The 18,402-nt window shown below is 38.7% G+C and overlaps 1 protein-coding gene across 3 annotated transcripts in view; it reads right to left on the minus strand.

Moving 5' to 3' along the window:
* Window positions 1-15,836, minus strand: part of FNBP1L (formin binding protein 1 like) — a 119,069-nt gene extending 103,233 nt beyond the window's left edge. For all 3 annotated transcript variants that reach the window (XM_082834058.1, XM_082834057.1, XM_082834059.1), the window contains exon 1: window positions 15,653-15,836. In XM_082834058.1, the coding sequence (XP_082690184.1) occupies window positions 15,653-15,676 (24 nt within the window). In that variant the 5' untranslated portion in view covers window positions 15,677-15,836. The remainder of the gene's footprint in view (window positions 1-15,652) is intronic.
* Between the last annotated feature and the right edge of the window lie 2,566 nt (window positions 15,837-18,402).

Genomic DNA, 18,402 nt, shown 5'->3' on the forward strand with positions numbered 1-18,402 from the left:
GAGAACATTCTATGACATAAATCACAGCAAGATCCTTTTTGACCCACCTCCTAGAGAAATGGAAATAAAAACAAAAATAAACAAATGGGACCTAATGAAACAAAATCTTTTGCACAGCAAAGGAAATCATAAACAAGACAAAAAGACAACCCTCAGAATGGGAGAAAATATTTGCAAATGAAGCAACTAACAAAGGATTAATCTCCAAAATTTACAAGCAGCTCATGCAGCTCAATAACAAAAAAACAAACAACCCAATCCAAAAATGGGCACAAGATCTAAATACACATTTCTCCAGAGAAGATATACAGATTGCCAACAAACACATGAAAGAATGCTCAACATCATTAATCATTAGTGAAATGCAAATCAAAACTACAATGAGGAAAAAAAAAAAACTACAATGAGATATCATCTCACACTGGTCAGAATGGCCATCATCAAAAAATCTACCAACAATCAACGCTGGAGAGGGTGTGGAAAAAAGGGAACCCTCTTGCACTGCTGGTGGGAATGTAAATTGATACAGCCACTATGGAGAACAGTATGGAGGTTCCTTAAAAAACTACAAATAGAACTACCATACGACCCAGCAATCCCACTACTGGGTATATACCCTGAGAAAACCATAATTCACAAAGAGTCACGTACCACAATATTCACTGCAGCTCTATTTAAAATAAACAGGACATGGAAGCAACATAAGGGTCCATCAACAGATGAATGCATAAAGAAGATGTGGCACGTAAAAACAATGGAATACTACTCAGCCATAAAAAGAAACGAAACTGAGTTATTTGTAGTGGGGTGGATGGACTTAGAGTCTGTCACACAGAGTGAAGTAAGTCAGAAAGAGAAAAACAAATACTGTATGCTAACACATATACATGGAATCTAAAAAAAAAACAAAAACAAAAATGGTCATGAAGAACCTAGGGCCAAGACAGGAATAAAGACACAGACCTATCAGAGAATGGACTTGAGGATATGGGGAGGGGGAAGGGTAAGCTGGGACAAAGTGAGAGAGTGGCATGGACATATATACACTACCAAACGTAAAACAGATAGCTAGTGGGAAGCAGCCGCATAGTACAGGGAGATCAGCTCAGTGGTCTGTGACCACTTAGAGGGGTGGGATAGAGAGTGTGGGAAGGAGGGAGACGCAAGAGGGAAGAGACATGGGGACATATGTATATGTATAACTGATTCACTTTGTTATAAAGCAAAAACTAACACACCATTGTAAAGCAATTATACTCCAATAAAGATGTTGAAAAAAAAAAAGAGAACATCCCTGTTAGTGCAGTGGTTAAGAATCCGCCTGCCAATGCAAGAGACATGGGTTTGAGCCCTGGTCTGGGAAGATCCCACATGCCACGGAGCAGCTAAGGCCGTGCACCACAACTACTGAGCCTGAACTCTAGAGCCCATGAGCCACAATTACTGCGCCAGTGTTGCCATAATTGCTGAAGCCCGCATGCCTAAAGCCCATGCTCCGCAACAAGAGAAGCCACTACAATGAGAAACCTGCTCACCACAACGAAGAGTATCCCCCGCTTGCCGCAACTAGAGAAACCCCGTATGCAGCAATGAAGACCCAATGCAGCCAAAAATAATTAATTAATTAATTTTAAAAAGTAAAAAATAAATTTAAAAAAAACATATATTGTACAACACAGGGAATATAACCAATATTTTATAATAACAATAAATGGAATATAATTGTTAAAAGTTGTGAATCATTTTATTGTACACCTATGACCTATGTAATATTGTACCTCAACTGTACTTCCATTAAAAAACAAAAACAAATTAAATTAAAAAATAAAATAAAATGGAAAGTCACGCATGGGGACACTGATTCAAGACGGCAGAGTAAAAGGATGTGTGCTCACTCCCTCCTGCGAGAGCACCAGAATGACAACTGCTGAACAATCATCAAAAAGAAGACACTGGAACACACCAAAAAAGATTCCCCACATCCAAAGACAGAGAACAACCCGCAATGAGACGGTAGGAGGGGCGCAATCACAGGAAAATCAAATCCCGTAACGGCTGGGTGGGTGACTCACAAACTGGAGAACACTTATACCACAAAAGTCCACCCACTGGAGTGAAGGTTCTGAGCCCCACGTCAGGCTTCCCAACCTGGGGGTCCAGGAACAGAAGGAGGAATTCCTAGAAAGGCAGACTTTGAAGGCTAGCGGGATTTGACTGCAGAACTTTGACAGGACTGGGGGAAACAAGCCTCCAATCTTGGAGGGCACACACAAAGTCGTGTGCGCATCTCGACCCAGGGGAAGGAGCAGTGACCCCATAGGAGACTGAACCATACCTACCTGCTAGTGTTGGAGGGTCTCCTGCAGAGGCGGGGGGTGGCTGTGGCTTACCATGGGGAAAAGGACACTGGCAGCAGAAGTTCTGGGAAGTACTCCTTGGCATGAGCCCACCCAGAGTCACCATTAGCCACACCAAAGAGCCAGGTAGGCTCCAGTTTTGGGTCACGTCAGGCCAAACAACCAACAGGGAGGGACCCAGACCCCACCTATCAGTAGACAAGTGGATTAAAGTTTTACTGAGCTCTGCCCATCAGAGCAACACTCAGCTCTACCCACCACCAGTCCCTCCCATTAGGAAGCTTGCACAAGCCTCTTAGATAGCCTCATCCACCAGATGGCAGACACCAGAAGCAAGAAGAACTACAATTTTGCAGGCTGTGAAGGAAAACCACACTCACAGAAGTACAGGCAAAATGAAAGGCAGAGGACTTTGTACCAGATGAAGTAACAAGATAAAACCCAGAAAAACAACTAAATGAAGTGGAGACAGGCAACCTTCCAGAAAAAGAATTCAGAATGACAGTGAAGATGATCCAGGACCTCAAAAAAACAATGGAGGCAAAGATCGAGAAGATGCAAGAAATGTTTAACAAAGACCTAGAAGAATTAAGGAACAAACAGAGATGAACAATACAATAACTGAAATGAAAAATACACTAGAAGGAATCAACAGCAGAATAACTGAGGCAGAAAAACGGATAAGTGACCTGGAAGACAGAATGGAGGAACTCACTGCCACAGAACAGAATAAAGAAAAAAGAATGAAAAGCAATGAAGACAGCCTAAGAGACCTCTGGGACAACATTAAGTGCACCAACATTAGCATTATAGGGGTCCCAGTAGGCGAAGAGAGGGAGAAAGGACCCAAAACAATATTTGAACAGATTATAGTCTAAAACTTCCCTAACATGGGAAACAAAACAGCCATCCAAGTCCAGGAAGCACAGAGAGTCCCAGGCAGGATAAACGCAAGGAGAAACAGGCCAAGACACATAGTAATCAAATTGACAAAAATTAAAGACAAAAAAAAATTACTGAAAGCAGCAAGGGAAAAATGACAAATAATATACAAGGGAACTCCCATAAGGTTAACAGCTGATTTCTCTGCAGACACTCTACAAGCCAGAAGAGAGTGGCATGACATATTTAAAGTGATGAAAGGGAAGAAACTACAACCAAGATTACGCTACCTAGCAAGGATCTCATTCAGATTTGATGGAGAAATCAAAACCTTTACAGACAAGCAAAAGCTAAGAGAATTCAGCACCAGCAAACCAGCTCTACAACAAATGCTAAAGGAACTTCTCTAAGTGGGAAACACAAGAAAAGCACCTACAAAAACAAACCCAAAACAATTAAGAAAATGGTTATACGATCATACATATCAATAATTACCTTAAATGTGAATGGATTAAATGTTCCAAACAAAAGACACAGGCTCACTGAATGGATACAAAAACAAGACCTATATATATATCGTCTACAAGCAACCCACTTAAGACCTAGGGACACATACAGACTGAAAGTGAGGGGATGGAAAAAGATATTCCATGCAAATGGAAATCAAAGGAAAGCTGGAATAGGAATACTCATATCAGATAAAATAGACTTTAAAATAAACAATATTACAAGAGACAAGGAAGGACACGACATAATGATCAAGGGCTCAATCCAAGAAAAAAATTATAACAATTATAAATATATATGCACCCAACACAGAAGCACCTCAATACATAAGGCAACTGCTAACAGCTATAGAAGAGCAAATCCACAGTAACACAATAACAGTAGGGGACTTAAGCACTTCACTTACACCAATGGACAGATCATCCAGAGAGAAAATTAATAAGGAAACACAGCTCTAAATGACACAATAGACCAGATAGATTTAACTGACGTTTATAGGACATTCCATCCAAAAAGAGCTTTTACACTTTCTTCTCAAGTGCGCATGGAGCGTTCTCCAGGATAGATCACATCTTGGGTCACAAATGAAGCCTCAGTAAATTTAAGAAAATTGAAATCATATTATGCATCTTTTCTGACCACAACGCTATGAGATTAGAAATGAATTACAGGGGAAAAAAACGTAAAAAACACAAACACATGGAGACTAAACACTACATTACTAAATAACGAAGAGATCACTGAAGAAATCAAAGAGGAAATCAAAAAATACCTAGAGACAAATGACAATGAAAACACGACGATCCAAAACCTATGGGATTCAGCAAAAGCAGTTCTAAGAGGGAAGTTTACAGCTATACCAGCCTACCTCAAGAAACAAGGAAAATCTCAAATAAACAATCTAACCTTACACCTAAAGGAACTAGAGAAAGAAGAATGAACAAAACCCAAAGTTAGCAGAAGGAAAGAAATCATAAATATCAGAGCAGAAATAAATGAAAAAGAAACAAAGAATACAATAGCAAAGATCAATAAAACTAAAAGCTGGTTCTTTGAGAAGATAAACAAAATTGATAAACCATTAGCCAGACTCATCAAGAAAAAGAGGGAGAGGAGTCAAATCAATAAAATTAAAAATGAAAAAGGAGAAATTACAACAGACACTGCAGAAATACAAAGCATCCTAAGAGACTACTACAAGCAACTCTATGCCAATAAAATGGACAACCTGGAAGAAATGGACACATTCTTAGAAAGATATAACCTTACAAGACTGAACCAGAAAGAATTAGAAAATATGAAGACCAATCACAAGCACTGAAATTGAAACTGTGATGAAAAATCTTCCAACAAACAAAAGTCCAGGACCAGTTGGCTTCACAGGTGAATTCTATCAAATATTTAGAGAAGAGCTAACACCCATCCTTCTCAAACTCTTCCAAAAAATTGCAGAGGAAGGAACACTCCCAAACCCATTCTATGAGGCCACCATCACCCTGATACCAAAACCAGACAAAGATACTACAAAAAAAGAAAAATTACAGACCAATATCACTGATGAATATAGATGCAAAAATCCTCAACAAAATACTAGCAAACAGAATCCAACAACACATTAAAAGGATCATATACCATAATCAAGTGGGATTTATCCTAGGGATGCAAGGATTCTTCAATATACTCAAACCAATCAATGTGATACACCATATTAACAAATTGAAGAATAAAAACCATATGATCATCTCCATAGATGCAGCAAAGCTTTCGACAAAATTCAACACTCATTTACGATAAAAACTCTCCAGAAAGTGGGCATACAGGGAACCTACCTCAACATAATAAAGGCCATATATGACAAACCCACAGCAAACATCATTCTCAATGGTGAAAAACTGAAAGCATTTCCTCTAAGATCAGGAACAAGGATGTCCACTCTCACCACTCTTATTCAACATAGTTTTGGAAGTCCTAGCCACGGCAATCAGAGAAGAAAAAGAAATAAAAGGAATACAAATTGGAAAAGAAGAAGTAAAACTGTCACTGTTTGCAGATGACATGATACTATACATAGAGAATCCTAAAGATGCCACTAGAAAACTACTAGAGCTAATCAATGAATTTGATAAAGTTTCAGGAAACAAAATTAATGCACAGAAATCTCTTGCATTCCTATAGACTAATGATGAAAAATCCGAAAGAGAAATTAAGGAAACACTCCCATTTACCACTGCAACAAAAAGAATAAAATACCTAGGAATAAACCAACCTAGGGAGACGACCTGTATGCAGGTAACTATAAAACACTGATGAAAGAAATTAAAGATGATACCAACAGATGAAGAGATATACCATGTTCTTGGATTGGAAGAATCAATATTGTGAAAATGACTATACTACCTAAAGGAATCTACAGATTCAACGCAATCCCTATCAAATTACCAATGGCGTTTTTTACAGAACTAGAACAAAAATCTTAAAATTTGTATGGATATACAAAAGACCTCGAATAGCCAAAGCAGTCTTGAGGGGAAAAAACTGAGCTGAAGGAATCAGACTCCCTGTCTTCAGACTATACTAAAAAGCTACAGTAATCAAGACAATATGGTACTGGCACAGAAACAGAAACATAGATCAGTGGAACAAGATAGAAAGCCCAGAGGTAAAAACACGCACCTATGGTCAACTAATCTATGACAAAGGAGGCAAGGATATACAATGGAGGAAAGACAGTCTCTTCAATAAGTGGTGCTGGGAAAACCAGACAGCTACATGTAAAACAATGAAATGAGAACACTCCTTAACACCATACACAAAAATCAACTCAAAATGGATTAGAGACCTAAATATAAGACCAGACACTATAAAATTCTTAAAGGAAAACATTGGAAGAACACTCTTTGATATAAGTCACAGCAAGATCCTTTTTGACCCACTTCCTAGAGAAATTGAAATAAAAACAAAAATAAACATATGGGACCTAATGAAACTTCAAAGCTTTTGCACAGCAAAAGAAACCATAAACAAGACGAAAAGACAACACTCACAATGGGAGAATATATTTGCAAACGAATCAAGGGACAAAGGATTAATCTCCAAAATATATAAACAGCTCATGCAGCTCAATATTAAAAAAACAAATAACCCAATCCAAAAATGGGCAGAAGACCTAAATAGACATTTCTCCAAAGAAGACATACAGATGGCCAAGAAGCACATGAAAAGCTGCTCAACATCACTAATTATTTGAGAAATACAAATCAAAAGTTCAATGAGGTATCACCTCACACCAGTTAGAATGTTCTTCATCAGAAAATCTACAAACAACAAATGCTGGAGAGGGTGTGGAGAAAAGGGAACCCTCTTGCACTGTTGGTGGGAATGTAAATTGATACAGCCACTATGGAGAACAGTATGGAGATTCCTTTAAAAACTAAAAATAGAATTACCATATGATCCAGCAATCCCACTACTGGGCATATACCCAGAGAAAACTACAATTCAGAAAAACACAGGCACCCCAATGTTTACTGCAGCACTATTCACAATAGCCAGGTCATGGAAGCAACCTAAATGCCCATGGACAGATGAATGGATAAAGAAGATGTGGTACATATATACAATGGAATATTACTCAGCCATAAAAAGGAACGAAATGGGGTCATTTGTTGAGACGTGGATGGATCTAGAGACTGTCATACAGAGTGAAGTAAGTCAGAAAGAGAAAAACAAATATCATATATTAACGCATATATGTGGAACCTAGAAAAATGGTAGAGATGAACCGGTTTGCAGGGCCGAAATTGAGACACAGATGTAGAGAACAAACGTATGAACACCTGGGGGGAAAGCCGTGGGGGGGTGGGGGTGGGGGTGTGATGAATTGGGCGATTGGGATTGACATGTATACACTGACGTGTATAAAACTGATTACTAATAAGAACCTGCTGTATAAAAAAAAAGTGATCAAATGTATTCTATTGCAAAGAAGCAAAAATACACCGTATTTACTGTCTAAATTATATAATAATTTAATGATAAAAACAAAAGGCGGGGGGAGTTCCCTGGTGGTCTAGTAGCTAGGATTCAGTGCTTTCACTGCCGTGGCCCAGGTTCAATCCCTGGTCAGGGAACTGAGATCCCACAAGCTGCACGGCATGGACAAAGGAAAAAAAAAAAAAAGTATGTTCAGAAAACAAACAAAAAGCAGCTCTTAGAAATTAAAAATATAATAGCAAAAATGAAAATCTCAGCGTAAGAATTTACAGTTTCCAGTAGTGTCGGGCTAGATTATTTGGATCAACTATCACTATTCCACTGGATAAGAACTTTTAAATATGGATAAAATATATTCCAAAAATTTTAAAGCACCAAAAAACAAGCCAAGACAATAAGGAATTACAAAGTCACAAGTGAAGTAAAAATGAGAATCCAGAAAGGGAAAAAAGCATATACCACCTATTTTTGCCCTGAGGATATTTTGGATTTTTTGTTTTGATAACACTGCAAGAGCTATGGGGACAAAAACAAAATCCAACAACCACAGGAGGGAATTTCAAGCCCTAAACTTGTTTTAAGGTGGTCCCAGACTAGGAGTGACCCCAGGCACATGGCAGAAGAAAATACAAATCCTACATATACAATGAAACACTACAAACTAACCACAGAAGGATGATTCTCAAAGAGATCATATTAAATGGAAGAAGTCAGATGAAGTACATACCATATTATCATTTTTGTGAGGTTAAAAAAACCTACAAAACTAATCAATGGCAATGCAACTCAGAATAGTGATTGATTGCCTTTGGGGGATATTTACTGGGGATGGCATAAGTGAGACTTCCATATCTTGCTCTTGGTTGGGAGTGACATGAATGAGTGCATTTATTTTATTTTTTCAAATCTTAACGTACATATAAAAACTGTACACTTTAATGTATGAATGTTGTAATTTAATGAAGCTTTTATTTTAAATGAAGATGAAATAAGAAAATTTTCAAATTAAATAAGTTAACAAATACTAATTATATTCAGCTTTCGCAAATAGTAAAGGATGTTAATTTAGTTCATGGTCTATGTCTAGAAGATGATTCAAAAGTAATGGTTGCTATTTACCATAGCATTATCAATGATTTCGATTTTTATAATTTATAATGGAAAAAAATCTCAACTAGCCACATTAACATTTTTTTATTTATCTTTTTTTAGTTATTTCTGAGATATGCATTTTAAAGTAATAACTAAAATTATGACTTATAACATTATACCAGAACATATAAGATTTTTAGAAATTTCATGTAATGTCTGAAACATTTATATTAACATATTTCCATTAAAATAACCCAATGAAAGTTTAGTATTAGTTGTGTTTTTGTTTGTTTTTTTATACTGCAGGTTCTTATTAGTCATCAATTTTATACACATCAGTGTATACATGTCAATCCCAATCGCCCAATTCATCACACCACCATCCCCACCCCACAGCTGTTTTCCCCCCTTGGTGTCCATACTTTTGTTCTCTACATCTGTGTCTCAACTTCTGCCCTGCAAACCGGTTCATCCGTTAACATTTTTCAAAAATCTCTCAGAATCACCGTAACTTTTGTGCTCTCTGAAAAATCAATCTTTTATGTTTTCCCAATTCATTAAGTCTCAGACCATTTACATTTATATCATTTATACATGACAACCCTAATGTCAAAGCATATAACAACACTGTTTTCATTTTTAGAATCCAAAGGGCCACAAAATAGGCTATAAATAAGATAATCATTTGTACTCAAATAATTTAAGGAGATGAGAACTCAAGACCTAAATAAATTGAGAAAAATTTCATATGAAAAGACAGAAGTAATTAAATTTCAGATTATAAAAAGGATCCCTAAGATTAAAGAAAGGTATGAGACATACATGTTGGGGAAAAAAACATTAAAATAACCTTAGTTTTCAAAACATAGTTTGATGATAGAGTTCTAACAATTCATTGATTCCCTCATTCAACAAATACTTCACTGCTTATTATATGCCTATTCCTTTTCTACAAATTAGGAATACAACAGGGATACAAAAGGAATAAAACAGATGACTTTATGCTCTAGAAACAACAAAATAATGGTGTGCCAAAAATAGGAAAATCTGATTCTATACATTTATGTTTTTTCAACATATAACAAATATATACTAATATTTCACATATTTCACAAGGTATTGTTAAAAGTCTGATGATTAGTTCTCGATCAAGAACTTAAGAAAGGGCTTCCCTGGTGGCACAGTGGTTGAGAGTCCGCCTGCCGATGCAGGGGACACGGGTTCGTGTCCCGGTCCGGGAAGATCCCACATACTGCGGAGCAGCTGGGCCCGTAAGCCATGACGCTGAGCCTGCGCGTCCGGAGCCTGTGCTCCGCAACGGGAGAGGCCACAACAGTGAGAGGCCCACATACCGCAAAAAAAAAAAAAAAAGAACTTAAAAAATTGCTAATATATGGAAAAAGTTTTTGCTTCCTATAAAACAAAACTTTTACATAATATTTTCCTACTAGTTTTTAATACACACATGACTATGTTCCCCAAAAAAGAATTTTTTGTTTTTTGCTATTGAGATGAAAATGCTTAAAGTTGAATATTATTAAATAAGATACCACTGGTAGGTACACATAGAAGATGTTCCATAATTACAAACCATTATTATTCTCTTGTCCTATTTCCTGCCTGCAAACAGGAGCTGATAAGGAAAAGTAGACAGAACAGGCTTTTAAGTTTCTAGCCAAACCTGTATTTTATAGATTGGGGGAAGAAGAGAGCATTTTTTAAGATAAAAGGCAGGGAAGAGGAGTAGAAATGAGTGGTTTAAAGAATTAGCGATGAAGAGGAGATACTGGTTACAGGCAGCTCTCCAGCTTCCACCTTATTATTGTCAGGGCAAAATGGTGGCATAAATGGGTGTCTTGATTGCCTGTCACCCTCCTTAACTAGTAACAACAATATCTGTAATACAGTGTTGAACACAACAATTTCTACCCAAAAAAAAGGATGTAAGATATAAATATTTATACCATTACTATTTTCCAAAGATTTGAATATATAAGAAATAAATATAAGGTGGTAGTCCCATAAGAAAGATAATATCCAGAATGTGTACTCTGGAAGGAAGAAGGGGTGGGAAGGAACTGGTCAACAAAGGATATTCTGAACAGTGATATCAATGTAAGGGAATATTCTAGAGTTAGGAAAGTAATATCACCTCAACATGACTCTAAGATTTTTCACAGCAGGTCTGACATTATAAGCCTTAATAAATCTTACCATACATCACACAGTGCTTCCCCATAATAGACACTCAATAATTATTTCATTTTTTAAACCAAATTCCTACACTAGTTTCATGGCTTTTGAAAAAAACAATACAACTCACATGATAAGGAGCTCTCTTTGTCAAACTCCTCTAGATAAGCACCTTATAAAAAAATCTTAAGTAAAACTAAGATTTGGTCTAACCACTATAGATTACAATGGGACCAAATTCCTTTGTTCTAGAAAAATCTACATGTGGCCTAAGATTTCATCAGCTATTTGGGGTTTTTTTCCCCCCTTCAGTTTTATTGAGATATAACTTGCATGCAGCACTGTATAAGTTTAAGGTACAGCACAATGATTTGACTTAACATGCATCATAAAATGATTACCACAATAAGTTCAGTGAATATCCATCATCTCATACAGATACAAAATTAAAGAACTAAAAAAACTTTTTTTCCTTTGGGATGAGAATTCTTAGGATCCACTCTCTTAACAACTTTCATATATAACATACAACAGTGTTAACTGTATTTACCACCTTGTACATTACATCCCCAGTACTTACTTATAACTGGAAGTTTATACCTTTGGGCTGCCTTCATCTATTTCCCCCTCCTCCCTACCCTCCCCCGACGACAAATTTAATCTCGCCATGAGCTTGTTTTTGAAGTATAACTGACCTACAACACTGTTAGTTTCTGTTACACAACATAGTGATTCGATATTTCTAAACATTTCAAAATGATCACCACGGCAAGATGAGTTACCATTCATCGGCTATTGTGGCAGTCACATCATCAGCCTATCAGGTAAACTCACAACAACTACCTTTAGAGGTCAGTTCTTCCCCAATCTGTAAAAGTTGTTAACCAAAATACTAAAACTTAACTTCATCATTTTGGCTTCAGATTGTTAAAACCTTCTTGAATTGTTAACTAGATCACTAATTTATCATCACCTACGAAGGCCTTCAGAACCATAAAAACTTCCTCAAGGATGCAATTATTAATCAGTAATCAATACTCTGGGTAATGCAATGAACTACTAATTCAATTGGGCGAAACATGTATGATCAGCAATAGGCACTGTATTAGAGAAAACAAAAAGATTAACCCAGTCCCTACACTCAAGGACTCAAAAAGTCTAGTACGTTTACAATATAAGTGTTAAAATAGAAGTGCTACATAGAGAAAAAAGATAAAGAAGCATTAAATTAAAGGGTTAAGACTAGGAGTGTAAAATAAAGAATCCACTGAATCTATCATGCAATGCACACTTTTCAGTTTCTTCCAAAAAGATATCATGAGCTTTGTCAAATGCACCTAGCTAAAAAGTATGATGAAAATAACAATGGCTTTTAAATTATACACTCTGAAAACGAAGGACCAAAAATCATAGACCAGGAAACTAAGGCATAAAAAAGGTTTATATGTTTCCTATAAATTAAGTCAGACATTTGAACCTACTTCCTAATTTCCAGACTAGTCCCCTCATTTCCCGGCGGGGGTAAGGGAGGGGAATTTTTTAATAAATCATGATTTGAATGTGATGTGCTCAGCCATTTTCTTTCCTATCTATACACTCGCAGTCCATACATACACTGATTTTTTTTTCCACTGAACTTTAACTGGCTCCTCAAAGAACTAAAAGCCTATCTCCTAATAAATAAAACTTACTGACTAAACATAGGACTTCTCCAATCTCTAATTTCCTTATTTGTAAAAAGAGCTAATAATTACAAAATCTATGCTTTGCAATATCATTAATTCATATTTAGACTTCTTAATCCAACCATTCTTCCTATGGTAATAAAGAATTCAACACAATAAACAATGCACCCTGAAGAAATGAAGACGCTGTCATCTCTTTGCATTATATTACCCAGAACTGAGTCTCTAGCATATATTCACTACTTTGCTTAAATGCTCATTCGGAACACAAGAAATCCCTTAAAGCACAGTTCAAATTTATTACCAGTTGATTCATATCCCCTCACAACTACACAAACAAAAGTCTGACACAACCAATTTAGCCTATCACAATCAGTTCTGTCCCCCAGAGTCACTATTAGAGTGGTTTTAATTTTTTTACTTTATTCTCAAGTTTAACATAAGACAGATAGCAATAAATGCCAATGAGTATTATAAGAAATAAACTTAAGTTTGAGTGCATAACTGCATTTTATCATAATTTTTTTTGTAACATGTTATAAATAAAGTTTAACTCTGGGACAGTAAGGTGATCCTACACATGAAAATAATATAAGAACTGGTTTCTAAATTCAAATTTTCAAGATAATTTTCCCAACCTCAAATTCCTCAATGGCAAGAGTACAGTTCAGGTGTCTGTTACAACTACTGGAAACACAATATCCTTTTTCAAAACTGAGATTAGTAAAAAATAGGAAATCTAGTCAAATTTTTCTAAGGTCTCTTCTGGTCCCAACAATAGTCCTCTACACCAACTTCTACTTATGTAAGGTGTAAGCATCCAACTGATATTAGCTGATTCCACATTATTTAATTCCTAATTAAATGTTTCCCTCAAATCCTCAAACCACTAAAAAAAATTTAAAACATGGAGATATATTAAGTTTTACGAGAAAAATTAATTTTAAAAATTTTCATAATTTTCAAAAGGATACGAAACAATTTTTAGTTAGAACAGAAATTCCCATCTCTTCTATGGTTTACCTTTTTAAATTGCTGAAAAACTACTCAAATGCTGAACGTAAATAACCAAACTACAGGAGATGGGTAATTGCTTCTGATTGTATTATATTCTTAAATTAAAATTTTTTTAAAGCTTTAAAAATCACATTTTAGTCTTCACTAAAATATTTTGTTCCTCCTTAAAACTGCTTTTCTACAGTGTGATACAAAGCAATTTTTTCCGATCTAAATTAAGAGTTACACCTAAATAATATTCCTCCACTGTTTTATTATTTGTACTTTTTAAAAGTATTCTGCTTATATTGCTGCTCCCTCTGAAACATGGATCATACAAGTATGTAAAAATAAAAATATTTTCTAATTATAAAAATGGAAAATGAAATATATCCATCTCCTTTAATTAGGAAATACTATAATCAATTAGAGAATGTACTAAATCAAAGGGAAGAGATCAATAATGCCTGAGAATCTAACCAAAGTAAAAGATTAAAGCTCACATAATTTACTATACAATCCCCCCCAATACAAGAACAATTAATGCTATCTAAGAACGTAACGGAGAGGCTCCTAGATATTTTCTCTTGGGTGGTGTGTTTACAGACTGGGCAAACACTTGTCCAGAACGCTGCAGATTCCTGGGCTTGCTAAGGAGGTGTTCAACTAGACGAACTCTAAAGTCTCTTTCAATTCTAAGATTCCCAATCTGTGAATAAAATGTGAAAAACAACATAAAACACTGTGCCCAATGAAGGCTGATCAATTAACCGATATGCCTTCACTGCCACCCTAACTGTATGCCTGGAGACGAAAAGTTCTTTCTCCTCTTTTCTCTGCAGTGATTTCACGAGATCCTGGTTAACAAAAGGCACGGAAAACATGCACAGGTGGGATAAAAAGAGGAGTGGCTGAAATGAGGCGGCTCTCGGGACAGCGCCCCCAGCTCCCCGTCCCTAGGAAGCACCTGAGAAATCACTGCCCTCCACACCTCCACCCTTCTGTGGAGGCGTCGCGAGAGAATTCTCCGACCTATTACAGTCCACCCGCACCTGGCCAGAGGCCGGTCATTGTCTGGAGCCTTCAGCGCCCAAGACAAGCAAGGAGGAAAGAGAAAGAAAAGCGGGAGAAGGAGTGAGAATAATGGACAACGGAAAGGGAAGTAAAGCAATCGGGAAGCCATACGCTCCTTTTGGCAAAATTGGCTTCCCCATCGATCACTCAATTTAATTCAGATCCCAAATGCCAACCCCCCGGCCCAAGGCAGCAGCCAGGGGTGGCCCAGCCGGAGTCCCCGAAGCTACCCCGGTCAGAGAACGGAGACAAGGAGAGGGAAATGGGCGTGTGGGTTGGGCCTGGCTGGCCGGAGGCCGGGCTCGGAACAAAGCCTCCCGGCTCCCCCTACCTGGGGCGAGGGCGGCGGGCGGTGCCTCGCGGCTCCCCGCGTCGCCCCAGCCCGGCGACGCCCTCGCCCCGGGGACCCTTGCCAGGGCGAGGGGCCGCGGCGAGCCCCCTCCCCGCCCGCTAACAGCGCCCCTTCGGGACAATGGGCCCCCTCCCCCGCCTACGGGAGGGGAGATACAAAGGCAGAGAAGCGCGGCCCGGCACGGAGCCAGGCGTCCGGAAAGTGAAGGCGGAGGAGGGAGAGGGGACAGGAGAGGATGGCGGCGGACGCGGCAGCCCGCGGGCCGCTCCCCCAACCGTCCAAGCCTCTGCCCTCAGCCCCACCGCCGCGGCAACGACGGGAGCGCGGACCAGCAGCCTCTCAAGTCGCGGCCGAGAGGGAAGAAGGGTCTGCACACAAAGAGGAGCGGGACCCCCACTCTCCGCCAACACCAGCGCCGGGGTGGCCCGACGCGCTCTGGCCGCCAACGGCCAGCGGCGCCTGCCCAGCCCGAGCCCCTCCGGGGCCGGGGTTCGCACTGGGCGCCCCTCTCCCGGACTCACCCAAAGCTCCGTGCCCCAGCTCATGGCGGAACTCGAGGCGACTCGAGCCGTCTGGCTGCCCCGCTGTCCGTCCGTCTGTCGGCTCTGCAGTCAGTCTGTCCGACCTCCCACTGGCGGGCTCGCGGCTCAGCTGCTCAGCCTCCGAAGGTGCCGCCACCGCCGGTTTCCCCAGTGAGGGAGAAAGACGCGACTGGAGAAGCCGCCGACGCCGCGTCCCCGCCTCCCGAAGCCTGCGGGGAGGGGGCCCGGGCTGCGGGGAGGCGGGACGCGGAGAGGGGAGGGGGCTGGGCGCGATGCACCCTGGGATTGGGGCGGACCCGCTCTCGCCTGGCGGAGGTTGGTAGGGTCTGCTCGCCGAAGGGTTTCGGCTCTTCCCTCGCGTCCAGTCTCTTGCTTCTCATACCTCCTGGCTCGGACTATCCCACCGCCGCCGTCATTCGAATATCTGCCTCCAAGAAGGAAAGGGAGAGAAGGAAAAGTCGCCCACAGCCCTTCTCTACCCTGAGCCCCTTAAATGAGGCAGCTCCTTCCTGCCTCTTGCCTCCTCCACTTGGGAGAAACCCAGATAAAGAAACCATCCAAATCCTTGGGTTTAGATTGTGAAGAGTTGTAGTCTATTTATAAGAAAAAAAAGTCTTAATGGTTAAAGTGATCTTGGGAATCACCGAAACGTGTAGAGCGTCAAAGGAGAAGGCAACTTGCCCGATTCTGTTTTTAACAAAACATTTTAATTTTGTAAGTCCTGTCAGGAAATCATAAAAAGAGGCAGATCTTTCGGCATTCATTTGGGAATGTTGCCATGACAGGAGATGAAAAACATGCACAAATGTGACCCGAGCTGTCACCTAAAGGGAAAGGAGAACTGAGCTTGCCCCCTTTCTGGAATGGGCACCTTGTGCGTGGAGGTGTTGGATGGGAGGCAGATTCCTAACCGGTAGTGCAAAGAGCCTCTTCCGAACTTCAGATATCTCTCACTCAGAATATCGGAACCTTGGATGCAGGTCCACCATTTCCTTTTTTCTCTGTGGAGTTACTTCCTGGCCTCTCTGAATAATCATTAACTGCAGTCTGCAAGTTTGACTTGTTGCTATTAAGACATCAAGTATGCTTAGCAACTCCCTAACTTATGCTTGAGCGTTAATTGCTTGTCTCCGAAACACCACACACACATACACACACACAGAGTTCAGCCCAGTTACTAGTAGTAAAGTACTCCTCAGTGTGTCTTGACAGCTGTGTCTTAAGTTCTCCCAACCTGCTAGTCAGCATTCGAAACTCCCCCCCATTATAGGGCCTGCTCAGGTGCCCCAATCTCTTCCGCTTTAATCCTTGTCCCTGCCTAGCTGTACTTCCTCTTGGCCTTGAGGCAAATATCCTGAGCCCTCCTGACCTTCCAGCCACGACTCTTGCTAAATTGTTTGCTGCAGTTCTGAGTCCAGCTCCAGGATACAAATACCTCTTCCAAGTGGGTTGTCACCAATATTTAAATGCTCATGTGCCATGCACTGAAAAGGCTGTTAAGCATTGACTAAACACTTTCTCTTTCCAACATTTTTCTATTACCTTCAAGGTTATTTATGTCACCTAACACTACTATCTACCTCTCCTATCCCTTTAAAAAAAATTGTGCTTTCCATTTCAAAGTAAAATAATCTACCATTCACAATAAAGATTATCCTCAACCATACTGTTTACACAATTCCCCAATTGAACATAAAGTTTTATCTCCTAGATGAGCATTTTTCTTCTTCCAAAATTTCTGAACAGAACTCCACACTTAGAACAATTAATTTCTCTTCAAAAAGTTAGGTTTGGGGGCATCAAATTCAGAAAAAAATTCTGTTAGTCTACATTATCATAAATTTAAATATAATTAATATTAGCAATTTAAATTGAGAATCCCCAAATAATTATTTAACTTACAAAATTCTTTCATGATACTGAAATTCACTATTTACTTCAACAAACTCTTTAAGCAAAACTTATTAAAAGTGGAAACTATCACAAAAAATATATATGTTTTGTGTTATAATTTGTTATGAAAATAATGAAGATCAATCAGATTTCAGTGTTCCTTTTCATAACAAATCTCTAAAATAGTATAGGGGCATTTTAGCTAATAAACATCAGAGGTGTTTTCCACACACATATATAGTCACATACACAAATATATATTATCAGCATGGCAGTTTATAAGGCTGCTGATTTTTAACATAATCAGAATACATTGGGTACTAAATTATTTTTGTATATAAGATTTATTCTTTATGGACCCATGACAAGGTATTTTGTGAGCAGTTCAAACACATCATTTTTATCTCTAAAAAAGGTAAAACATAACTTTTAGCATCTTGAAAGCAAAATCTCTTTGGTATAACAGCAATCTATTATTAATACATTCCAGATACTACCTCCAAATCATATTTTGCATCAAGTGATAAAATTCTGTCCAACCAATTATCTTGTATCTTTTTGCTACTTGACCTATTTTGGCAATCCATCACCACATAGTTTCTGTTTCAAATTACATATTTTATAAGGTAATCAACACTAAGAAGGAATCGAGGAAATAATATTCTTCTAACTTTCTCTATATATTTTTACAATGGAGCCACTATACCAAGTAAACCTGAAGGAGCTCAAATTACACAAGCTTATTGCAATTTTAAAAAGTATTATACTGTCTTTTTATTAATTATGAAAAATAACTTTCATTTAATGCATTTTATCCTCAGGCATATACTTGAACT

This window comes from Leucopleurus acutus (genome assembly GCF_964270905.1).
Source record: "Leucopleurus acutus genome assembly, chromosome: 2".
In the NCBI taxonomy this organism is placed as follows: domain Eukaryota; kingdom Metazoa; phylum Chordata; class Mammalia; order Artiodactyla; family Delphinidae; genus Leucopleurus; species Leucopleurus acutus.